Source organism: Pyrgilauda ruficollis, unplaced genomic scaffold (genome assembly GCF_017590135.1).
Source record: "Pyrgilauda ruficollis isolate IOZ18807 unplaced genomic scaffold, ASM1759013v1 scaffold17, whole genome shotgun sequence".
Classification (NCBI taxonomy): Eukaryota; Metazoa; Chordata; class Aves; order Passeriformes; family Passeridae; genus Pyrgilauda; species Pyrgilauda ruficollis.
Genome location: NW_024515875.1, coordinates 8,393,685 through 8,420,453, shown reverse-complemented (window position 1 = coordinate 8,420,453; position 26,769 = coordinate 8,393,685). Strand labels below are relative to the sequence as shown.

At 47.2% G+C, this 26,769-nt stretch overlaps 1 protein-coding gene across 1 annotated transcript in view; it reads right to left on the bottom strand.

The window, feature by feature from the left end:
* VANGL1 (VANGL planar cell polarity protein 1) overlaps window positions 1–25,036 on the bottom strand; it is a 45,731-nt gene extending 20,695 nt beyond the window's left edge. The window contains exons 1-4 of the mRNA XM_041463918.1: window positions 24,924–25,036; window positions 16,877–17,167; window positions 15,001–15,127; window positions 11,185–11,792 (exon numbers count right to left, since the gene is read on the bottom strand). Coding sequence (XP_041319852.1) covers window positions 11,185–11,792; window positions 15,001–15,127; window positions 16,877–16,959 — 818 coding nt within the window. The 5' untranslated portion in view covers window positions 16,960–17,167; window positions 24,924–25,036. The remainder of the gene's footprint in view (window positions 1–11,184; window positions 11,793–15,000; window positions 15,128–16,876; window positions 17,168–24,923) is intronic.
* Between the last annotated feature and the right edge of the window lie 1,733 nt (window positions 25,037–26,769).

Here is a 26,769-nt window from a genome sequence, read left to right as displayed (position 1 = left end):
ACACCAAACATTTGTCTCCACGATATGGTTTTGCCAGGTGGTGGGGGTATCCTCCAGGGAGCTAATGAGACTACTATCTTGATTGTTCATGAGAAAAAAACCACAAGCAAACGACCAGCTATTGTCTGCTCACACTAAAGTAAAGCCAAAACTGTGAAAGGCTTTCTCCATCAATTGATCAAATGGGCAGTTTGGGAAGGAAAGCAGTGAGAGAAGAACACAAAGGGGGCAACTTAAGTGAAAAGGTGATGGGAAGAAACTGCTGCTGAGCCTTCCCCACAAACCTGCACAGCACAGTAGACACAGGCACCCCAGAAATACATGGGTGTTGACAAAGCAGGGACAAGTTGGCTTCCCCAGGCACTGTGGGTGTTTCATCCAGCTGCCAGGAGTCCAAAGGGATCCACTTGTCCCCACCCAATTTGACACAGACCCATGACCAATTTGAGAGAATCAGGGAGGCTGCTGAAGTCAATCTTACAGTTAACATTTGCACAACTGAGCAGATTATTGAGGCCAGTGAGCCCTGTGGAAGGAGACCTGCATGATTCAAGACAATTTTAAAAGTCCACTTCCAAAGCTGGAGATATGACTATAAACCAAACGGAGAGCTGCCATCCATTTGTGCGCCATGTCCAGCTCTGAATCTTCAAGGACATGACCTGAGGTGCTCCAGACCAATCCCTCACACTTGGCCCAAGGCTGGTCTCCTGTAGGTCAGATGGACTGGGGAGGAGAGGCAAGGACTTGGAGGCTCTCCTTTCCCCATGGCTCAGCAGAGGAGCAGACTTTGCAGACAGAGCCGTGCCCCACCAAGGAGGGCTCCTGCAGACTGCAGGAATCTATGGGGCCTGATGGGATTCATGCAATACTCCTCAAAGAGCTGGCTGATGTCATTGCAAAGCTTCTCTTGAGGATTTTTGAGCAGTCACTGTCCTGATTTTCAAGAAGGGCAAGAAGGAGGATTCCAGATACTACAGGTCTGTCAGTGTCACTTCAGTGCCTGGTAAAGTGATGGAGATTATTCTGGGAGATACTGAAAAGCACCTGAAAGTGTGATGACAACACAGTCATAACTCACAGCCAGCACAGCTTCATGAGAGGAAAGTCCTGCTTATCAAACCTCATTTCCTTTCATGACAAGGTAACCCAGGTAGTTGATCAAGGGAAGCCAGTTGGTGTCATCTTTTTGGATTTCAGTAAAGCTTTTGATACTGTCTCTCACAGGATCCTACTGGACAAGACGTCCACATTCAGCTGGATAAACACATCATGTGATGGGTGAGCAACTGGGTCAGGCACAAAGGGTTACGGTAAATGGCGTGACATCAGACTGGAGACCTGTCACTAGTGGGGTTCCACAGGGCTCCTTCCTCAGCCCCATGCTCTTCAACACCTTCATAAATGCCTTGGACACAGGACTGGAAGGGATACTAAGCAATTCTGCAGATGATACAAAACATGGAGGAACAGCTGATGCCATTGAAGGCAGGGAGGCCCTGCAGAGAGACTCGGGCAAATTACAGGGCTGGGCAATTACCAACCATGTGAAGCTCAACAAGGGAAACTGACAGATTCTGCACATGGGATGGGGCAATTCCGGACATACAGACAGACGGGGGAATGAGATGCTGGACAGCAGTGCCACAGAAAGGGACCTGGGGTTCCTGGTCAATGACAAGTTGAATGTAAGTCTGTGGCCATGAGAGAATTCTAACCTGCATCTTTCCCTCAGCTCCACCAAACCTTTCCTCTGCCACCACAAGCCTTTGTAAGCACTAAACACCACAAGGGTAGTTAAGAAGACTGCAGAAATTAAGATGAGCAAAATAATTGAAGTAGAAAAATACACACACAAACTGCAAAGCTACATGGGTAATAGAGATATAAATTACCAGCTCCCCAATTCCTCCACTGCACTGCTGTGCAACTAGACAATATTTCTTTGGGAGGGGTGAGGAAGGATCAGGCTGCTGACAGGATTTTTTTCTGCAGCAGCATTAGCTTAAGAAGTGATGCAGAACTATGATCAAACATTTACGTAATTGAGGGGTGTACCAAGTATTTCTGAGGGAGGTGTAACCTCTTTCAAAAGTTTCTACACACTTCAGGTTGTATTTAGGATTTAGGGGGACAGAACAATACCAAGGTGTGCTTTACCTTCTGACCACAGGAATTAGGAGCAAGATCATGAGCTTACCCTGCATGCAAGGGTGAGTTGAGACAGGCACTTAGTGCAGACACAAGGGATGAAATGAGACATCCCCAAGCCCTGAGTTACAGGGCACCCATCAGCTTCCAGATCAAGCCTGTGTCCTGCTCCAGCACCCAAGAACCCTGCAGAAGTCGGGAACGTATGGGACCTGGATTACCATTTCCAGTTCCTGGGAGCAGCATAATCCACAACAGTGATGGATTTTCTCTTCCCAACATACACACATGCTATGCCTCTGATTAGTCTAAGCCTCAAATGAAAAAAAAAAGTATATGCAGGAACTGGGAGGTATGGCAAGAAGTTTGTAAGAGTCTGCATTTACACAAGATAATTTAAAGCCTGTTCATGCTTCAAATAAGGCCAGTCTTTAGCCAAGCTACATGAATAGTTATGAAGTAACTAAGGGCGGGGCTTTTTGTTAGTAGTTTTTTTTGAGGGTGGGAGAAGGGGTTAGTTGCTGATTTAGGGTGCTTCTTTTAAGTCAAAGCTAAGAAGTACAGCTTTAATTCCAAGAAAATAACAAAGTGTTCAAAGCTTCTACTGGCAGTGAAACTCCAGTGCTGTAACAGGACTTCACATTTAAATGCTGCAGCCATGAAACTTTAGCATTCAGCTCTTGATCCTATAGCTGCCTGGTCAGATGCTCTCTCAGGAAAGAGGAGCATCTCTTCTTTGATTCCCAGGTGGGGATGGGATTAATGTGGCAGGACTCTGAATGAGGTTGTCTTTTGAGTCAATAGAGCAGCTTTAACTTGTTCTATGGTTCCTCTCAAAACACCTGGGAATGTTGTTCTCCTGCAAGCCACACAGACAGGCCTGAAGAGGCAGCATCCACGTTAGCCACTAGCAGACCTTTGCACTCAGAGAGGTATCAGCCCTGTAACCACAGCCCAGTCTTCTCTGCACAGCATCCCTCCACCACACAGCATCCCCTGCAAAGCTCCACCCCAGCAAGCTTTGCACAAGCAAGGGCCACCTGATTTTATAACCAGCACTCAGCAACCCGACAAACAACACTAGGGCCACAGGGACATGACCTGCAGCTCCAAGCTGAGAGAAAAAATCCAGCCCCAGCAAGGATGTAGATAACCTTCTACCAGGACTAACTAGAGGAATGCAAGTCAGAGTCAGCAGCCTGAAGCTCCAAACCACAGCCAAAGTCCTTACTGCTGTGCCAGGAATCTGTTTTCCTGTCAGCCAGGGAACAGCTCTCCCCACATTGTCAGCTGATGTCCCCACTTGACCTACACTGAACAAAAGAAATTTAAGCACTGAAGTCCATTTAATCATGTACTGGAGGGGCAATCAAGTTATAAGTGAAAATATTGCCCTCAATTTTATAGCCATTAATATATAAATTATTTTTTAAATTCTATTACTACCACACAGCTCCCTATTAACTTTTCCTTACTTCTTCAGGGTGGAGTCAGGAAAATTAGCTTCCATATTTATTAGACTTTACTTGTTGTGCTATATGAGAACTGTAAATTCACAATTCCTTGTCCTCTTAGCAAAGTGTGAGCCTCCTCTTTTCCCTCAAAGGACACACAGCTCACTTCTTTGCAGAATATTTGTATTTAATCATTCACCACAAGAAACAGACGTCAAAGGTTGAGCGGGTGGATTTTTTTTGCAGAATTTGAAGATAAAAGTACCTTCATGGCCACAAAATTTGTTCAGCAGCTTAGAGAGGCCATCTGTCTCTGTGGGTGGTACACACAGGCACTTCAGAGGGCACGGACAGCAGTGGAACAGAAATTCCACAACAAACCCCCTAAGTACAGGGTAGGCTGGAGTGCATACCGTCCTTGGACTTCTGGGCAGTGTTGGTTTTGAAAGACAAGCCAACAAGAAAGGAAATCCCTACAGATGAACCCAATGGCATTTCCTCCACACCATCTCTTTCAGAAAGAGGAGCGGCTCCTCACCAGGGAGCAAGTAACACTGTACTGGCCATGTGGGTTAATAATTGACAGCAGGCACTTCATCTGCAAGTAGGCTTGTAAACTTTTAAAGTATTAAGTATTCCAAAAATGCAAGACTGCTCCAGGGTATAACAATCAGCCTGCACCACTTGCCCTTGCTGCCTGGTGCATCTGCAGGAGCACAAATAAGACTGGTACCTGGCCTGGTGTCTGCTCAATGGTGTGTGCACAGAGGGTGCTGGGGGGGATCAGGGATCGAGTCCAAGGAAGGGAGAAGGGTAGAACGATGTGGGCACTTCAGTTCCCTCAGCTCTCTCCCCTTTATCAAAAGGAGGAGCAGGTCCACATGAAAAGCCATATGTAAAATCTGGAAACTGTATGCAGAAAGGCTAGGAAAACATGCTCCTTTCAGAAAAGCACAAACTCCCACTCAAGTAGTGCATGTTGTCAATACTTATGGTCCATCCTAGGCTTCCCCCCACCTCTCATGAGGAGTACCTGGCATTCCTGGAGCTTGGCTGTTCACTTCTGTCACAAACAAGCAGCCTCTTAATGAGGTGTTGCTCTGACCCATGTCGTAAGTCCTAGCTGAACTTTGCTGGCAACACACTCCTTGCACCACCAAACAGACCCTTGTAAAACAGAACAAGGCACCGTTCCCATAACTCATCTGGAACATCAAAGGAGAGTGCTACCTACTCAGCAGGGAACAGCACTTTTTTTTTTTTTTTTCCAGAGGCTACTGGAAAATTCCCTTCTGTAATTCCAAGGGTACCCTCCTGGCTAGAGCAACCATATCTCTGCAGCACCATCCTCCAGAGGTGAGGCAGCAGACACAGGCAGAGGGAGAAAGTACGGCCTGATTAAAAATGGTTAAGAATGTGGCTGAAAATATCTTCCTATATAAGTCATTATCAGTTCATCCACAAGTCAGAGCTTTCTTCCCTACTCCGTGACTACTTCATGGCATGGGGTGTTTGAAAGGTGCTAATGCTCAAGTGCCCACTGTGAACAAAGTTCAGCACTTTCAGGACTGGGAGCACGGAAAAGCAGCCCAGATGAGTTGCAAGAAGTTGCAGAGATGATGAGCTGCAAAAAGGTGGTTGTAAACACAGTTTTGTGAAGTGCTGCTGGAGAGACACAGGATTGGGAGAGGGGGGGTGTCACAAGTCTGACACCTCTCAGTGCTGAAGAAGCTGCTCTGGAGGAGACCCCTCAGTTTCCCCAAGAGCTTCACACCTGCAGATGCCATTAACACCCATTTAGCCGGCTATCCCAGAACTCCTTGGGAGGGGAGACTGATCAATGCTTGTGCTCATCCCGTTTGGTGATGGGCAGGAAAAAAAAAATCACACAAATGGGCATGAGGACACCTTGAACAGATGTCAGGACAGGGAAAACGTATTCAAGAACAAGGCTAATTTCACACAGGTTGGAGGCTCCAGCAATAGAGCTGGTCTGCAAAGTCTGTGTAACATGCTGTTCTAGCAAGTTCCTGCAATCAGAGCAGCAGGAGAGTTAATAATATGTTTTGCTACAGAACAAGGTAAAAACTCATCAGCATGCATCACTACAAAAGATGGTGAGGTTGAAGAAACCCCAAGGAGAAAGGAGGGTCAGTGTAATTCCTCAGGTCCCTGGGAACACAGAGCAAACAAACTGCACACGGGGAGAAGGAAAAGACTGGAGTGTCTCCAGCAGGATTTAGCTGGGCAGGTAGAACACTGCACTATGGTGCACCAGTGTTTGTCCTGCAGTCCCTTCTGACTGCCCTTCTGGAAACAGAAATATCCCAGAAGTGTATGTGTGGGCTCAGTCCTCCACCAGAAATCAGCAAGATTGCAGCAGCTCTTGCTCAGGGAAGAGATCTAACTGCCTAAACCCATGGTAAAAACATGCTAGAAACAGAAACCAAAGTGTCTATATTCCATAGAAGCTTTCGAGGAGTAAAAAAGATTTTAAAACAGCATAAGAGCTGACACAACTCCAGACAAGAGGACTCTGTACAGTTGAAATGCTGACCTCATGCTCTTCATCAGCACCCTTGATATGGGGAGGTATACTTGAGCAACAAGATCAGATGTCAAGGCTTACAAATGCAGGCTGGAATATGGAGAAGCCTATTCCCAACTCCTTAGCCTTCCACACATTCCCTCAGTAGTGAACAAAGTACCAGTGGCATCAAGGAATGCCTGACAAGAGAGCACTCATCATATTAATCAGTAAATACTGACAACCTAGAGATCAGCTGTATAAGCAACAGGCCCAACAAACACCCAAAGCAGCTGGGAGACAGACTGAACGTGATCCCCTTGCACAGAACATGTCTGCCCCTCCTTTCTTTTGTGAGTGTGTGCAAGCCACCAGGTCCCTCAGTAAGGTATTGATAATTCCTGCAGGGAAGGTACTGGGTTTTCAGAGACAGGTACTTGTTTTGAGGAAACAGCTGTTCCCTTTATTTTTAAACCACAGTTTAATTTAATTTTTAAGCCACCGTTCAGCAAACACCCATGCAAATGGAGATGGGTAACAAGGGTACAGGGAATGTTCAAGCACACTTTTACCATACAGAACTGCTACTCCTGAGTACCAAGCTTCTCTTGATTAGATTGACAAGAGAACACTGCCCAGCTCACAGCCATCTGCAGAACTTGAGCCCTGATTCTAAAGGTGTGCATAGGCTTCCCCACCAGCTTCCTAGCCACCCGGTTCATAAAGGCAAACCCACACCTGAAAGGACAGTGTTCTGGTTTTCTCTGGGATTGCGTTACTTTTCTTCCCAGTAAACTGATGTTTGGGCTGTTGCTAAGCACTGCTTACTCTAAGTCAAGGGTTTTTCATTTTCCCATGCTCTGCCATTCAGTGACGAGTTGCACAAGAAGCTGGGAGGGAGCACAGCCAGGACAGCTGACCCAAAGTGGCCAAGGGGATATTCCATACCACAGAACATCATGCTCCGTGTATCAACTAAGGACAGCTGGCCAGGAGCCACCAATCACTGCCTGGGAACAGGCTGGGCATCAGTCTGGGGGTGGAGAGCAACTGTATCGAGCATCACTTGCCTTCCTTGGGTTTTACTTCCCTCTCTCTCCTCTCTTCATTACAAGTACTATTATCAATGTCATTATAATTAGTATCATATTTCACATTAATTAAAATATTCAGCTGTTCTTATCTCAACCCACAGATCTTGCTTTTTTGCTGATTCTCATCCCCACCCGACAGAGCAAGGTGTGAGTGAGGGGCTGTGTGGTACTTACCTGCCAGCTGGGGTAAACCACGACAGACAGAAAAGAAGACTGAAACTCCAACTCCTTTAAACAGCCCAACGCAAGATGAACTATCACAGCTCTGCTCCTCACATACGTGCTGCAAGGATGAGCAAAAGGGAGGAGGAGGACCCACTCTCAAACATTTCTAACCTCAGAAAACCAAGACTAACTGTACTGCAGCCCAACATCCAGTCTATGTGAAAGATCAGTAATTACCACATGTATTACAAGACATTCATTTTCCTGAGCTGTCTAGACTAGCAAAGCTCTAGGGTGGGAAAGAGTACTCACTGGATAGGAAGGCAATATGGTTAGCACCCTAACTACAGAAAAGGAGGGGTTTCTCCAGCAAGATCCTTCCTACACAGTTTCTGAGACATAAAGACAGTACCGAACTCTGGATGACAAGTGTCATCAGCATCCCTATTTATAGGGAAAAACTGAAGCTGCAAATCCAAGCCTCCACTCGCTAAAGTATCAGCCTTTCGACTGAGAAGGTACCTACTGTTGTGCTCCCCCACCTTTGCTTCCCTTTGTTGTTGCTTTCAAAGTCTCACCACCATTCCCACCCAAGCTCCTGCATTTTCCCAGGCTTGACCTTTCCTGCATCTCTGCTGCTCCCTGCTCTTTACCCACACATACCACCAGAAAGCATTTGCCCCGTGTGGCAACCCTTCCTACAGAAGGAGCAGCAGAGCAGTCCATGAGCTAAGACTTGGCACCACACTCATCGAGACTCCTATTTAATTTTTACCTCCCCCCTCCAAGCTCCTGAATCAATGCCAAAGGGAACGTTCGTTTTGGCAGTCAAGTCTCCCAGAAGAAAAGTTATAGCCAAAGTGCTGGGGGTGGGACCAAGACAGCCTATTAATAGGCTGATTATAATACAAATTTGGGGAACTAGTCCCAAACATGCTTACCCTCCTGGACCTAGGGCTCTCAGGGGTGGAGTGGAATACCTAACTCAGCACTTTCAGCTTCTTTACTGCATCTGGAGCCAAGGAGGGTGGAAAATCCTGTCTGTACCCTGCCTCGCAAAAACATGGTTTGCCAGAAGGGCAGCTGAGCTATTGTTTTCTTCCCTTCTTCCCCAGAAAACAAGTTGCTCTCATACTTACATAGCAGCTCCCTCTGCCTCACCAGAAAAGACCTAGAATTGGAAAGCTTCCATCTTCGGATTAAAAAGGGTGATATCAACAATTTTGCTGTGAAGAAAAAAATCCAGAACGACTCCAAGAAGCAACACTGAACAATCTCAGATATCTCAAGTCCCTTCTCACCACTAGTTTCTCCAGAGCACACTAGACTGCTGAGGAAGATAGACTCCATGGATTGTTTGTCATCAAAACTTTTAAGATATTTGAGAGCATAAAGAGACAAAAGGTTTTGATTTCAGGAGACAGCCAGATTGCTATACCTGTAAAAGAAAGCTGTTTCCTTCCAAGTGGCAGCTCAAAACCTCCCCAAGACCCCTTTAAAAGTGTTAGGATGAGGCAAGCATACACGGTGGCAAAGAGTCCAAAGGCAGCAGCAAGTGGTACATGGCTACTCCATCGTAGTTAGAACCACCTCTCCGGCACACCCACAAGGCTGCCTCTCCAGCCTTCCTGAAATCCAGACTGTCCTTGCATGTCTTCACATTCTGCCATCAACAGACCTCCCACTCCAGCCTCATGCCTCAGCCAGAGAATCAGGGGCAGAAAGCAGCCCCTTGTGACCCCGACCTACATTTCATCAACTAGCATGACAAGACCTTAATGAAAACTCTGCAAAATTATGCTGTGAATATGATCATGATTTTTTTTCATGTTTCACAAACATGTCACAATCCTAAGCCCTTAGAAGCTGAAGGAGATATTAACTACATTCACTTTTTATGCAGTTTGTCACATTGCAGCCACAATCTTTATCAAGATCAGAAGCTCTTACATGTAAGTAACACACAGAGAGGAGAAACTCTTCCTTAGCTGTGAGACACTGGGCCCTAATCAAACCTGCAGCTTTACCTTTGTAGCAATAAATATGGAAAGACACACAGGTTTCAAAACACATGTCAATATATATTATGCTCATCTGTCAAACTATGGAAAAAGCAACACTAGTTTAGCATTATCAGACACGCTTGATGAGCCTCTTCTGTAACACAATACACTGGAGCATCCGTGCGCTGCGTGGCTTGCATTCAATGTACCAAACAAAACTGAAATCATCTTGCCAATAAAGAAGTTACAAGTTTTCATACATCTTAGATTTTATCCTAAGTTTTGCAATTCATTTCAAAACCCTGCTGCAAAGAAAAGAATTGAAGAAAACACTGCTTCTAACATATGCACTATTAAATATTCAGGCCTTGATTCTCAAGCAAATTCTTTGCCTCCAATGACAAGTCAGACACGCACACTTTGGCAGGTGTAGGATCTCAATTCCTCTGAACACAAACCCACAATCTACCACCAAGCAAACTCTCTCATACCAAATCTGCTGTGTGTGTATAGATGGGTAAATACTGACACACACCAAAGTTTCTCTGCTGAATTCACTTATGATTGAACTGCCTCATCACACCTCAAGGCACAATATCGTAGCACAGGGAAACTCTGGTACTCATCTTTCCATCTCTCTCATCATATAGGTTATACTGGCTCACTGACCACAGAGCAATTAAGCTCAAAAAAAGTGATTTCACAAGAAAACCAACAGATTTTTGAAATCCTGGAAGAGACATTTAATTAAGCTAATTGGTGCACGTCCAAGGGCTCTCTCTCCCCTTCACATTTTACAGAGAAGGAAAACAAAGCAGAGTCCAGACCTACTTCACCCAAGAGGCCTCAAGTTCTTCTTTACCCAGGAGAAAACTCCTGGACTTCAGCTTCAACCACTAAATCTGCTTCAAAGCAATTCCACTGCTAAGCTAATGGCTGCAGGAGGCTGCTCCTACATCCCCTTAAACCAGCAGATGCTAATCTCTTCATCTGCCACAGATACACATGCCATTGGGGTCTGGACAGGATAAACTGAACAGATGTTTAAGTGCACATTCAGCCTGGGGAATCATCTCCAGAGCTCAGCTGCTAGCTTCACAGGACACAGGAACTAAGGGATTTCTGGAGAGCTTTGCAGGACACAGGAACTAAGGCAATTCAGACACCTGTCCTTTTTTGTACCGTTGCTAAGGGAAGCACTAATGCCAGCAGGAGGGTGGAAGCAGCATGCTTGTGTCATACCTATGGCTCCCAGACACATCCAACCCAGCAAACTGATCTATACCTAATGCCAAAAAGAGCATCATGACATAAAGCCTCCAGCTCCTGCCATGTGGCCTGGCCTGCTCTCAGGAGTCTCTGAGCAGTTATGCTCTGCACAGCCTGAAGGGCTGCTCCCAAAGCAGCACCTGGCCCCTACAACCAAAATGCACAAGGCAGCCCCAACTACACAAGGAAAGCTCTCCATTTTCCTCCAGTAGGGAGACAGGGAAAGAAGCCCGGACAAGGATTTTAAAGATCTCATCAGGATATTGACCATCCCAAAGTTATGGCATCAGCTTTTTTTCATTCACTGAAATGCACAGGACTCCTCCGAGGTACAGGACTGCTCCGAGGCACTCAGAGACGGGGCAGAGAGACTCAGTTTGGTAACTTTGGAGGGACTCTGGAATTCTTCTGGGGGAAGATTCATGAACCAGCAACAACACAGACCCAAATGCAGCTGATGCTTCACGCCACAGCCGAGCCACACTTATCTACACCAGCGGACTCCAAGGGCTCGCGCCTACCTGAGGTGTCCCAAGCTGTAGTATCGCGACTCTCCGTCCGTGGAGCGAACCACCTTGACGGTGAACATGGGCTGCAGCTGCCGCAGCTCCAGCAGCACAATGGCCAGGTAGTGGATGAAGAGCAGGGCATCCACCAGGGACACGGCGTACTGCACTATCCCTTGGTAGTTGGTGTCCTTCGAGTCCAAGATGCGAACGCCGTAAAAGAGCCAGTAGGAAAACACAAAGAGGAATATGAGGACCAGCAGAAGGGCCCGAAACACAAACACCCTCGGTAGGTCTGCCTTGGGTTGGCGGAAAAAAAGAGCCCAGGTCCCGATCAGGAGAATGAGGAGTTTAAACGCCACAGAGATGAACAGTCCCTCACAGACGGTACCACACGGCTCCAGATCATCTCGCCACAGGATCTGGGGTAACAGAATGAAGGCAATGGGGGTAAGGAAGACTAGGAGTCCGAGAACAGCTGCCACTGTTAAGCCCAGGTAACGTTTGCAGTCCAACCCAACGCTGTCTTCCAGATCCTTACTGATCCGGGCAATGTCCTCCTGGGAAATACTGTGCTCAGAGGTGCCTGTGATTGCCGTTGTGGTCTCACCCCAGTTGTCATCCTGAAGGAGGAAGAGATAAATAGAAATAACATTGAAACAATCAGGCTATTCCTTCCAGATGTTCTATTTTTCTTGCCTGGAAAGACTGCTATGACAGCCTTAAGTTCCAGAAAATATATACAGCAAAAGCAACACCTTAAACATAGTGAATAATCAACCCTGGCAATTCGTAAAGGTTTGGAAACAACAGCAACTTGTCCAAACCAGTGACTATAAACAGGTGCTAAAAGCCCATAACTGCAGAGCAGGTAGCTCTGCTTGCTCTGCCACTCACTGTACCCCCAGAGGTTCCACTTCCAGCACATTTAACGAGTTACATGACATAAGTCTTGGAAAGTGTAGTAATCACCAGTTCCCATGTCCAGGGCAAGGACTAGTATTCTTCCAGCCCACAAATTCTGCAGTGCAACCGCACCACAGAAGCACCTGGAAGGGAAATTTTCATTTCAGCGTTTCAAGCCAGTTGTTTTTGTTACACAATCAAAAACATGTTCACACATTATTTTTCCATCCTTAATAGAAGCAACCACACCTCCAGCAAGTTCCTCCACTTCACTGTCTTTTATTCTCCTCTACAGTAGCACTGCCCTCAGCAGCTGACAATCTAATAAAAGTTTAGCTAAACCAACACATCACAGGTGATCACAGAGGATATTTTCAGGTATGGGGCTTTTAAGTTTAGAGGATCCTAGACTGCCAAGTAGCTCTGGTATTACAATCCAGGCCATTGTCAGAAGCCACTTACTCACAAAGAGGCTTACCTGAAATACAGTCACCATGCTAGCAAGTTTCAGATTACATTACGTGTTCTGAAAGTCTCATTTCTTCCCTAGCTAACATCACACAATGTCTGCATTGGTTCTCCCATGCTACAATGCCTCCAATTGCTCCTTCCAGGTGCTGGCACAGCCAAAGAGCTACACTGACATGTACGGATTTGACTCACAGCTGCTGCTGGAGTGACTCATGCACATGGAGGCTCCTGATGCTTCCCACAAATGCATGCCAAAGAGTGGCAACGCATGTGGCTCTGCTGCTTGGCACCTGGCACCTTTGTAGCCACAATGCTCATTCAGAACCACATTTTTGCTTTTCTTCTTAAGAATATCTTCCTGCAGCCTGTGTCATTAATAGAATTTACAACTTCCCTCAAACTTCTCCAACTGCACATGCTGACCAAACAACTTACTTGAAAGAGACAGTCATAATTTTAAACCTTTATTCACTTCTTTTTAAGAGCTAGAGGAAAGAGTCTTTGGGAAAGGACTAGACTGAAGCAGCACAACTACTTGGAACAACTCCCAACTCCATGGATTTAACTTCTAAAGCACTCCAAGACATGAATACCTCCCATGCCTAGAGCAGTAGGGTTTTGAGACAGACCAACCACAAATAGTCAGCATCTTGAATTAATATGAGGGGTTTTTGAGTCACTTCTCACCAAAGCAGAGGCCCCGGAAGAGATCTGCATTGTAGTATGTCCTGAAAAGCAGCATATTCCTTCCACATTGTACTCTTTAACAGCACCTCTGCAATTCAAGCATTTCAACTATTTTATGTTTATGCATCAAGTAGTTCTGCATAGTTTCCTCCATTTGATGAGCTGCAAAATTGTGCAGAAAAGAGAAGGGACAGGAACACCAGGGCAGCTTAAGGCTACATCCCAGCAGACAACAGGCAACCCTAGTCACAGTCTAGCCCTTGCAACTCTTGCCACTTTTTCAAAGTGGACTACAGCCTAATGCAAAAAAATGTGCATTTATATGGAACCACAGACTCAGAGAATGCTTTGGGTTGAAAGGGACTTTAAAAGATCATCCAGTTCCAACCCTCCTGCCATGGGCAGGGTCATCTTCCACTAGACCAGGTTGCTCAAAGCCCCATCTAACCCAGCCTTGGAACATTTCCAGGGATGGGGCACCCACAACCTCTCCGTGTAATCTGTTCCAGTGACTCACCACCCTCACAGCAAATAATTTCTTCCTAATATCCAATCTACACCTACCCCTTTTCAGTTTAAAGCCATTCCCCCTTGTCCTATCACTGCATGCCCTTGTAAAAAGTCCCTCTCTGGCTCTCTTGTAGGCTCCTTTCAGATACTGAAAGGCCACAAAATAAGGTCACCTCAGAGCCTTCTCTTCTCCAGGCTGAACAACCCCACCTGTCTCAGCCTCTCCTCACAGGAGAGGAAATATGAGGCTAAATCTCTAGTGGTACACAGTTGTTGGACCTAACTGAGGACACTCTGCTCCCCAGGAGAAAAGTCTGGCTCACACATCAACTTATTTAGCTTTGGCTTTAATTGAGGAGGGCTGCATGAAAACAAGGACTTAGGAATTCACCAGTGCCTTCAGAACTATTTGAAAAAAACAGCTGGGACTCATGAAAAGAAGCAACTGATTACAAAATACCAAATTACAGGACATGAAATGAGTACACCCCTAGGTACACAAATACTGTTACAAATACCAACACACAGATTGGCTGGAAACTGCACACTGATTTCTTTTTTTTTTTTTTTTGTAAGGCAGAAGTAGAGCCCCAGAGCCAAGGAGTAACAAACCCCAAATCCCAAATCCAGCCCAGAAGCTACTGAAGCATCCTGCATTCTAGGTCTTGCAGCACCAGCCCTTCTTTGAAAATGAGTATGTACCTCTACATCACCTGCTGGAGCAGAGCACTGGATCCATCCCAGGTACAATCCAAATGCAGCATTATTCTAGTTTTTACCAACTCCCTGTTAATGTACTAGCTTTGTCTGAGTCCATCCTCTTTCACAACTATCTCACACCGGTTTCACATCTCTTGATTCCTTTCCCTATTGGAATCCTGGTTCTAATGCACTTTACAAGATTACCTGGAGCAAATCCTGGTTAAAAACTGAAATACACATACAGCTGAAAGGGCTGAATTAACACACAGTGAGACAGATGTTTCTATAGAGCTTGACAGATGACACTCTGGAGAGAGAGTCAAAGTAGTGCCCAAGGAATTGTCAGGTTAGCACTGGTGCTGTCAGAAACAGCACCCTCAGAACAAGACAGAAGTGACTGAGACCTTGGCTGTATGCACGAGCAAAGGGCACCCACAAGCCACAATTCTTCACTAACCAGCATGCAAGCAATTCTTTCTTCCCGCTCTCAAGCCGGCGAGCCCCCCGCTCTGCCCCACAACACACAGCGCGGGTTTGCTTTCACCGCCTCCTTACCTGGCCCTCCTCTGCCCGAGAGGCGTCATTCCCCAGCAGCGGCTCTGCAGGAGGCGTCTGGATAGTGACGGACTTCTCAGACCGACTGCCATCTTTGCTTCGGGGAGATTTGTGTCTGTCCCGGCTCCTTTTTCAAACAGAGGAGGAGGAGAACAGTGTTAGCAGTAACTCCATGGAGCAGGGCCTGAAAGGCGCTGCACTTCCACCTGCAACAGGTGCCCCACGCATTAGATCAGCCAGCTTGTCCTTCTCTTGATCAACGTAGGCTCAGGCTGTGACAAAACAAGCTCTGGAGGAGGAAGAAAGGGACCTTGCCCAGACAAGCTGACAGCCTGGAGGCTGGGACAGACCACCCCCTCAGTGATGGCAGAGGGGAGGACAGGGATCCATGCCCACCACCTCACGCTCTCTTAAAACGCCTTCCATCAGTGCCGTGCTTAAAAGGAAAGACTGCATGCTACAAACAACTGGCAATTCCATTTGGAATTTACTGGTCTACACAGTTCTCCACCTACAAGAAAGTGTCTTGCAGGGACATGCCCAGTTAACACAAGGAATTAATCAATAGAGCTTTATTTCCTGCAAAGCAGAGTCTTGTCATCTCTGACCTTAACACCGTAGGACAATTGGTGAAGTTTATTTCCACTGGTTAATAACCTCAAGTTAACCTCTCACAAAGAAAGCAAGAACATCAAGGGTACAAGGCCAGTCTTTATTTCCAGAGCACCCTTGCAGACCTCACAGCTTCTCATCTGAGAAAATCTCAAGATGAATTAAGCCCCACCAATCTGCTCACCAATGCTTTCCTCCCTGTTCCCACATGGGCAGGGAAGCAGCTTTTGCACTGCAAACCCTCACTGTGCTCAGGGACTGGCTTAACACTCATGAGTATCCCAGCTCTGCCTCTCTCTTGGAATTACCAAAGCCCAAAGGTTTCATGGGATGACACTTTTTCCAGTTTACGGGCTCTAGGATTTTTATGTTGTTTTTTGAACTTTGAGAGCTTCTTTCCACACAGCATTCTAAGTTTAAAAGGACAATCTGTATTAGGGGTTGGATGCTAAAGAAGGGAAAAAAGGCAAACAAGACATGTTTTACTCGATAACTGGACTGTGAGCAAAGAGACTTCATGGAAGAATTGTTTTTCCAACCACACAGGGTAATTGCTTCCGAATTGCAAAATTATTTTGGACCAGCTCAGTAATAAGTTGCAAACAGTAAGTGGCACATATTTTACATGTAAAACTAAGAATGATGTAGATAAAAAAAGAAAAGGAAACGTTCCAAATAATCAGAAGTTTCAGAGCAGATGGGTTTTCAGGCTGTTGAACTACCACAACAGAAAGGACTTGCTATTCAAGTTCAGAAAAGCCTGACTTCTAATCCAATCAACACTGATGAAGGACTTGTTGCCGACTCAAGTACCACTCAAATTCTATTTAAAAAAACCTCAACACACCATTAACAGAGTAGGCTGGAGGAGGGTGGGGAGAGGCAGGAAACCTTATTATTACAGAATAAAGAAATGGCATCAGAAGACAACCAGCAATTATTAGTTTAGGAAGTCTAACACTCTTCTCCCCAGATACTGTACTCATCCCTCACCCTTTAAGAGGGGAGTTAGGTGATCTTTTCCTTCTGCTGGCATTGCTTATCCCAATCTTTTTGGCCACACATAACCCCAGCATGCATCCAACAGGTTGAATATCACTGAATTAGCAGCTTCAAGTCTCCTCACTGTGTTCCCCATGAGGACATTCCATGTCTACCTCCTCCAGAGAGGGTCCACTGATTTTATCCTGGCTTACAGTTCTTTTTCCCACTGGACATATCCTAACTTAGAGCAGTAAGTAATTAAAAATAAACATTTCCTTACCCTTGTCTGTGAGCTTTTTTGGAGTGACCTGAGTAGTGGGAGTATCCCGAATATGTTGATTCTGTATCCATTGCAGCAGACATCGGGTGCGCACGGAAGGGGCACAGATTTTATTTAGAAGATGAGTTCCTGGTGCTCCTGAGGTGGAGTCCGTGGTAAAAGTGCTTTCCTGGGTACTCTTCGCTTCCCAGTCATCGGTGAAATCTGGTCCCAGAGACTGAGTGAGCTTCACTTAAAAGGAATCTGATCAGAGGGGAGGGGAGGGAGGGTGCTTGGCTTCTCACGATTGACCTAAGAAAGGAGAAACAGGCATGGAAGTGCACTCTAAGCAAAGCAAGACATCATCCCTGTTGCAGGAATTCCCTCACTCTGGCCACATATCACACTCATCAAGCCTGTCCTGCTCAGCCTCTCTTTCTGATCTAGTGAAATATACACATTTGAAGAATTCTAAATTAATTCAGTGCATCTGTTTTGCAGAATTTAGCCCATTCATCCAAAAATCTGGAAGAGACAGTCTAGGTCACCTGGTAGGGACAGTGACTTGGCACAGCAGCCTTACATACCAAAATTCACCCACAGAAGACTGACCAGGCTTGGCTTTGACACCACATCTCTTCTCCTGCATGACACAGCCCAAACAACTCCCCTTTCAGAACAGCAGCATTACAGCCTATTTACAAGGGGAAGGGATGGGGGTGAGGGCAACTTCCCTAGGAGAAATGCTGGAGAGAATCAGCCCACCATGTCTGAACCTGCTTTGTTTTCATAACTGCAAGGTGTGCCCATCATACAGGCATTAGTTACTATACAATCCATGCACTGTGAACACCTCCCTCTCTTTGTAACCTTTGCCTCCAGAAGCTAATTCGGGCCTCGAAGAATTCAATTTTATTAATAATCATCTCTAAATATACACATACTAATAACACTGGGGAGAGTCGATTAGAGATCACATCTAGCTTATATGGGCCAAAGCTTCCTACAATGTACTTCCATTTGGAACAGCAGCTGAAGTCACATCTGTAAAGGGCAGAAGAGGGTCATGCTTTTTGGAGCAGGGCAACATTAGAACAATTCCCAACAGTAACATGTCAAAACCCCTGAGCCCGGTGGGAAGGAAGCGTAGACATCATCCCACTTTCCAAATCCACATCCTGTGTTAGGTGAGAAGAGAAATTGAAAGGAGGGGAGTTAATCACTGGTTTGGGGAAGCACATGCAAATAGGGAAGAGGGAAGGGTTGCAGCTATGGACAGAGGTACCTTGGCACAGCCTGTGGCACACAGGAGCACTCTCACATGCCTTCTGCCTAGGCAACTGCTGCCTCCAGCCAACACAAGACTAAAGTCATGCCATGCTTTCAGAGTGGGCAAAAGAGCACCTTAAAATTAAATTAGATCCCTCCGTAATTTTTGGCTCACAGCAGTTTTTGAAGCTGTTAGCAATAAAAAAAGGCAACCACTTCTTTCATCCCTCTCCTTCATCAAAGACAGAGGGACAGCAACAGAAATCCTGCTTTGGCCAACTATTCTTGCCAGCCATAAGATTCCTCCACTAACACCTCCACAGAAGCTCGCAGCAGAGCTCTGCCACATGCAAGCAGTGCCAAAGAATGGAGCCTCTTCCCCACAGGGCTCCTTGGCTGGAAGGGCAATCCGAAACAAAGCAAAGCAGCACCCCCACTGCATCCAAAGCTGCAGGTATTTGCACAGCACTTGGGTTTTCCAGGGCTCTTGGAAAGCAGAAAGGCGTGGGGACCTTTTGTGTACAGGATTCCCAGTCTCTAAGGGCATGCTGTGCCTCAGAGAATACAGAAAGGACAAATAAGGATGGGACCATAATGCCTGGTTTCAGGAGGAAAGGAATGAGGATGGATTTAAATACAGTAAAACAAAGCCAAGGCACAGCACAGTTTGGAAAATGGCATAATTACTGTAACAAGAATAAAAATCCCCCAGCCCAGGATGTGATGTTAGCACTCGTTAACTCCCTAGATTTGCACACAGCTTGTACCTTACTGCTCCAGCAATAGGCTCATTAAAGCTGATTTTTACCTCCACTGTCCTGCTAGGCAACACAGAAAAATCCTTTCTCTGTGTTTGCCTTCCTCTGATAAATGGAGATGAGGCCACGACCCCCCTAGGTTCAAAAAGCACTATGAGGAGATGGCTACACAGGACTTTACAGTCATTAGGCACCACAGACCAGAAACACCCTCACAAAAGGTGACAAGTTATTGTAGTCTCAAACCACTGTTTGTGATGTTACGGGAGTCCCTTCGAGAACAGCCATTACCTTTACAGATACATATCACTGCATTATAGGAAAAGGAAAAGCAAGGAGAGCTGCTGACATACATCAGTAAGGGTTACATATTTTCCCTAGCCATCTAGGAAAGTATAAACTCCCACCCTTTTCCTCTAATCACATAAAAGAATTTTCCCCCAAATCCCAGGTAAAATAATCAGAGCTGAGGCAGGGACTGGGAATAGAGCTCCTCTTTTGACCCCTCACCTCATCAGCACAGGATCATACCTCTCTGGAGGCCTCTGGGAACATTTCTGCAGGTAGAGGCTGCTGTGCAAATGCACAGGCTGCCTGGGCAGGTACCATGAACAAGCGCTGCCCATTTGATTGTGAGTGAAGTAAGGCAGTGCTTGGGCACCAGGCAGAAAAGCCCAACACAGGAACATCAGGGCAGGCTGGATCATGCCAACTTTCCTTTTCTGTATAAGCAAGAGCAACGGTTTTGACACAGCTCTGTGAAAAGTCAACAAGGCGGCCCCCAAAAACCATCAAGTCTCCTGGATCACTGTCAAAAGCAGTAATCCCAGAGGTATTTTCCAACCTAAATGATTCTAAGATGAACTCAGGGACTCTGCACCTCCTCCTTGCCCCAGCTGCAGGATACACCAGTGCCCAAATAGATCTTCCTGTTGAGGCACTCACAGGCCAGTCAGGAACAAAATACATCTGCCCAGCCTCAGCTGCAAAAAGCAGAAGACCACTAGTAGGCTTTGCCTGGTGCCCAACTGAGACTGATTGTCAAGAAGGCTTCCTAGATTTGTCCAACAGAGTGCAGCCTGGATTGCTAGATAGACAACACTCCCAGCCAAGGAGGGAGAAGAAGCACAGTCCAAACACACATTCCTTATAGCCACGCCAAGCCAGTTACCCACCTCCTGCTCCATTTCACAGCAGGAAGGCTGGGCAGCCTTACACCACAAAAGCTTCTAAAACTACTGTGGAAGAGGTAAGAAAGGGACCAAAAGACAATGAACAAGCTAAACTACATCTCTAGGTTGGAGCTTTTCCAGTGGCATAGTCTGGAAGAAGTCAACACTGGATTAGCCATCACCCCAAGAGTGCCCACTACTAGAGCCTGAGGACACCTAGAGAAGACAAGCTGTACATGTGTCCTTCATAACACAACCATATCCAAACTAAGCACAGTCTTTATACACCTCCACTACTAAATCACTGTTAATGATGATTCCTACCCTACCCCTCTGGGAAGAACAAATGTTCTGCTTAAAGCAGCAGCCCCATCATTTTGGGGCCTCATCCCTTCACAAAGAGCGTGAATTCAGAGTACAACGCAGCCAATCGAAGTGGCTTCACAAAAGATCATTACATCTTGCAGGACTCTGCTGAAGGCATGGTCTGTTTGCAGAGCTTCTGGCCCTGCATGAAACAAAGCTCTGTTGGCCTGAGGGTACAGTCGCACTGTATTTCAGCGTTGACAAGAAAGCTGGTGTAAGTAGCTTCCACCTCCGCACCACGGTTCACCACTCTCAGTTGTGTCAACACAATTCTCAGCAAGCAAACAGCACTGCTGGAAAACAAAACAAAAAATCCCTTTTCACCCCCCTGCCACGCTTTTGTCTTGGATCCTTTCCGTGACCTAGTTCACAGCACAGCTCAAAACATCAAAACCAACATCAGGGTGAATAGCAGCACAAGCGAACAGCTAGAGGGGAGATGGGAATGCCTCCTCTGCTCCACCACGGCAGTCGTATAAACTGTACACACAGAACTTTTCTCCCAGTATGGCCAGCACTCTCACTTTGCCTTTCCCTTACTCACTGATGACAGAAAGAAGCCAAGTACTAGATGGAAAACAATGGTAAGGGCACCCCAAAGTAAATTTTGGTTCCCTGTGCTGGCAAGGAGGACTGCCGCACCCTGCACGACAGTGAAGAAACATAGTTACCCCTGAATACCGCAGAGATCACTGTAATTACAGTTTCTACCCAGCTACACAACTCATTGTAACTCCCTCTTTTCATACGCTCATAAATCTCAAAAAGAGTTCTTTTGAATTGCTATTTTCCACACTGGAAGCCCAATCCTATTTCCAATGAAGCTTGCTTTGTGATCGTCTTCAAGGGAGAGCAGTTTGGCTCTCAGCCCAAGAGAAATTTAAAAGAGCAAGTTACATCTTTAAATCAAAGAGGGCAAACGCAAACAACAGCTCCCTTTTACATCCTATGCTTTCCCAATGGATTTCCCCCTGTGAAGTTGAGGCGAATAACTCCAGAGCAGCTCATCTTTGAAACCTTTGCACAGTTTCAATCTTGCTCTGTTTAAAACTTGCAATCAATTAGAGTTGTTTTACCAGTCAGTTCATGAAGTTGTACGTATTTGCAAGTGCCATCTGGAGCGCAAAGCAGCCACAAGTGTCCGTGAGGATGTGCGCAGAATTCAGCTCCAAACGCTGTCAGCCTCACTTGTTAAACAGCACCAGCTGTCTGTGGGGTAATGAATGCCCACAAGCTATTGCACTGAGAAATCTTTTTTCCCTTCATTTAGTGAAACGAAGAGCTTTGCAAATCAAACACACTGAACCTCAAGCGCTGAAGGTTCAAAAGTAAAAACAATTAAGAAGACTAAGCAGCGAGGAAGTTTTTCCAACTCTGGCATTGGTTTGGCTGCACAGTACTGCTGCAGCACATTCCCATTATTCACTTCAGGAAAAGGAGAAGTTGCGTAACTTCAACTGCAGACACAGTAAGACCTATGAGCAATGCCACAGGAACCTCTAGCTTTTGAATTTCCTGAGCAGGCCCCAATCCAGCAACTTGATCTGGAAGCACATAAGTTCATCCATGCTCATCTACTCACAGAGCCAAGACTTCCAGTTTTAACGGGCAACGAGCTTTGGGAAACAAGGTTTTTCTAAAATATTTGTATTTATTTTTGCACGTCATTAAATAAGATCAATTTTGGCCTTATATATATATATAAAACTAAACCATGGCTTTTACTCTATGGTAGATGCCCTTGATTTGCAAGCCCCTCATTCTAAGAAAACCCATTTAGTAGTCAGCAAATTCAAGCCCTCTAGCAATAGGTTCTCTTTTCTTTTGCTTCTCAGAGGCTCCTCAGAAAGATTTCACAGATCCCCTGGAATTTCCAGCACCAAAGCTGAAAATCATTAGTCCATGACATGGATATATCAGAAAGAAAAGCCCTTTGGTTTATTGAAGCAATCTACTGTTTAATCAGAACATGCAGCAAGACAGGTCTGAAAACACAGCAACTGACAAGAGAAAAACCCAGGCAAAACCACCTCTCAGGTGAGCGGAGTTTCCAAGCAGTAATCCCCAGTCTCTTGTCCCCCTGTTACACAGCTGGAAGCTCTCTACGTGGGGTCCATCTATGAAGCTCTTCCCTGGAGGATGTCCTCTGTCCACTCCAAGAGCCACATCTGTGCTGTCCAAGTTTCTGAAGCACAATGAGCATTTGAGACTATCATGCAAACTGCACCTCAGTGCCATCCTCTCAGACTGGTGAAAGCTTCTGCTTCCTCACTCATGGGTGTGTTCCATGCTGCCAGATCTTCCCGTGCTCCTCTTAACACCAGAGCCATGTAACGTGGCACAAGGTATTGTGGCCTCAGCCTCAGGACACCAGAGCACCTGGGACTGTGCACAGGAATACAGTTTTCCATACTGACATTTAAAACAAAACAAATGGGGAAAAGATTCTCACAAGACACCGCTGACTCTGCCTATCCCAGCAGGCAGCACCTACACCTCATTTTCAATATTTGCTTTTAGCAATAGCACTTAGATACTGAGTTAGCATTACAAGGTATGAACTGGAAAATGTTTCTCTACTGAAAGAGCACTCCCTCCTTTAACACACTTCATATCTGTCTGCATTTTCTATTTAAATTTAAAACAAAAAAGAAGTCTACAGACCCTGAGAAAATCCCCAGGACACAGCACAGTGGGACTCCACAGAATGGAGTCTCTCTATATCCGCCTCATGCTCAAATCTGTACAAGCCCAATGCCATTCTGCCCTTGCAAGGAGAGAGGGCAAAGGTGTTGACCCCTGAGGAAATAACCATTGATTTTTAATTTGACCCAAGTCAGAAAATTCAGACATACAGGTTAATGAGGAATTAAAAGAAGTACTACGATCATTTTTACACGGGTTCATTTTCTTCTTCCAAGCGATAGTACCAGACATGGAGAAACATGAGCTTACTGTTTCCCACCAGCAGAACTGGACATCACAGTTCTCCACGTAGGTCTGCCTCTCAGGTCCCCACACAGCAGCACAAGCTCTGCAGCAGCAAAGTCACATTTCTGATACCATCCTTTGCTTTGGCTGTAAGAGGTGAGGGTGTAAGGAAGGCAGGCTACAACAACACAACATGCAGTTCTGCTAGTACAACTGCAGTCGTTTGGTACTCTTGCCCTAGTACTGTATCCCAGTCTCACAATGACAGGAAGCCCTCTCCAGGTGCACATATCCATAAGACAACAGCCACCAGGAACAACTGCCACTAGTAACCAAAACCAAAAGGCCAGAAGCAACCACCGGGAGCTGCTGGTCGGTGGCTGGGAGCAGTTAGATATTTGCCTGGCTCGTTCCAGTACAGCCTGGGATTATTCCAAAATTTCAGCTATAGGGAACATTTTTAAAGGAGGCTTTCTACAAGACTCCATTCACATTTATTTTTCAAAATTAACAACTGTAGTGATCACAGAGCCAACGCTGGCCTCATAACTGTGGCCAGCTAAATAGCCAAACCCCAGTGGGGGGAAAAGAGCCAAGCATGGTCAAAACGAAGCTTTTCAAAGGTGGCAAAGCACTGCCGAAGCTCCCTTCTCCACAATTCTCCTCCTTGAAGTCAGCTCACAGGCTGATATCACAGAACACACTTCATAACATCCGAATTTGCACTTCCAGCCAGCGTGACTCCATTTCTTAACTCTTTATAGCTGCACAGATCTTATGGGCCATTCACTACTGACAAACCCGGGGTCAAAAAAATCCCAGTCCTCCAGTCACTGAATCGCCCACCTGCCTCCTCAGATCGAAAACCCTGCCATCAAGTCACTTATGCTTTCACCGGTTCTGCAATTCAAAGAGTTCAACCCCCGGCACAAGAGAGTTAGTTCACCACCTTGACAACCTTCTGAATAAAAATCCAAACCCCCTGTGTTATTTCGCAGCAGCTCTCCTTCCCGTCACTTTCGCTGCCCCTCCCGTGCTGCCCAGCGGGATGAGCCCGAACACAGAGCAGTTTGTTTCACACGGCGTGGGCAGGCAAGGCACCATCAGCATTCACACCAGCGCGGAGCCTCTCGCACGAACAGCGCCCGGGCTCCTTGCAGGGCGAGGTTCGGCAGACACAGCGCTGCTGCGCCCACGGCCCTCGCCGACACCGAGCGGCTTCTCCCGGGATGCCGAGATCGCGGACCCGCCGCCCCAGCAGCCTCACGGCGGGCAGGCTGAGCCCCGGCCGGCAGGAGGGAGGCCCCCGCCCGCCTTCCACCTCCGCCCAGGCACGGGAACCAGGGCGCAGCCGGAAAGCGCCGGGCAGGGCAGCGGGACGCGGCGGGCTGGCCCCGCAGCGGGCACCGCCGGGGCTCTCAGCCGCACAGCCCGGCCGGGCACGGACGCTGCGGCCAGGCGCGGGAGCCGGAGGCTGCCACATGTCCCCCCCCGGGCCGCCCCCCCCCCCCCCCCCCCCCCCCGCACCGCGGCCGGCCCCGCACAGACAGACGGGCAGATGGACGGACTCACCTCCCTCCCGCAGCCGTCCCATGCTGCTGCCGGCACTGACCCGACCCTCCGCCGCCGCGCCGCTCCCCGCCACCTTCCCCGGCGGCGGCCGCCGTCGCTGCTGCCGCTTTCCGCTTCCTGTGCCCGGCACCGCCCCGCACCCCGTCCCGCCCCCGCCGGAGCCACCGCCCCCGGGCGAGGCTCGCCTGCCCTGGAAGCGGCCGCCCTCACGGTCGCGGGGGCTCCGGCGCCTAAATCCCGCTGGAGCCGAGCCCTGTTGCAGCCGCACCTGGTGGGGCTGTGCGGCGGGAGCCGCTGCTCAGCCCCCGAGGCCTGATTTGACTCTTGAACCTCTCCCCGTGGTTCAGCCTCCTCTGCACCTGGGGCGCACACACGCTCCTTCACATCTCCTGCCGCTGTTTCCCCATCGCCGCCCTCCTTGCTCCCGGTGCCCAGCCCCTGAGCCCCGCAGGTCTTCCAAGGCTCTGCAGCTCTCCTCCACCCAGCCATGCTCCTCGCCTGTCCTGTGCCGTCACCTTCTCCTCAAAGAGAAAGATCAGTCCCTTGGAGCTATCCCGTCCCAGACTACGGTGTTCTTGGGTTTCCTCAAAGGCTAAGTGTATTGCCAGGCACTCTAATGCCTCGCTTTCGCGACAGCTTGGTCTGTTCTCCACCCAGAGCCTGCAGCTGCAGCACTCTTTGCCCCTGGTCACAAGAGGACTTCCATGAGGAAGGACCTCCTACCGCCCAGGGAGAAGGGCCTGGTTTGCCTTGGGCACCAAATTCCTGGCACCACTTGCTCTAAGCAGGTGGAAAGGGAAACAGGACAGTCCTATGTTAGCACAAGTGATTTTTTTCTACATGTAAATGTTGCTCCTATTTCATTCCACCTTTGGTTTGTCTTACCCTTTAAAAATATTTAAGTTTTCAGGACATACAATGAGCTAGCAACTGGGAATGTATGAAAAAAATCTAGACCTCCTAGATTCCAGTCCTGCACTTTGAACTGCTCAGGTTCACAAATGCCCAGGCCACAAATGGAACAAATGCAGAAGAAACTGAAGTTATTCCTATTTGATAGTATATGTTTTGCACTATTGTGGCTTCTGTAGATGGCATCTTTTATTTTTCCACTCCACTTTGCATTCGCTCCCTTTTTCCGAAATAATGCTACAGTTTTATTTGTGGTGCTTGCCCCTACTCAACACCCATTAGACCATGGAATGATTTCACAATGAAACAGTCAACCAGGAATAACAAGAAACCTTTCCATATCACTCCGATTTGGTAGTTACATTACCTCCTATTTTGCATGGCATACATGCTTACCCAACCCTGTGACTGACTGGAAGAGTCTGATATCAACTGATAGGCTCCATCTTGTATTATGCATCAACATGTGTCTAAACTTGCCCAAGGCCCGAGCACTCTGCTGCATTCCAGGGACTCTCTCTGCCCTGAAAAGCGTCGTACCCTGCTGAAAGCCTGCCTCAGTCTCACTGCCTGAGCCTGCTGAGGGCTCTCCACGGCTCATGGGCTTGCTCATTTTGTCACATTTTGCCCTGCTCAGAGGTGGGTGAAATGTGGCAAAATACAACAGGCTTGAGCTTAAGCAGGACACCATCTGGAGCAGGGGAGAGACTCGGTCCAAGGAGCAAGATTTTACCTGTGCCATGTGGGGGAGATACTGCCCTGCCTGAAAGGCTATGGAAACTCAGCGGAAAACATCAACACCGGAACGAGGCCTTCACCAAAGGTCTGTAGCTAGACTTCTTCAAAAGCAACAAAGAAACTCTGCTAAATCTATTTCTTTTCCTGCCATGTTCTTCCACCAGCTGCTCAAGAAGATTTAGAGGATTTCTCAATA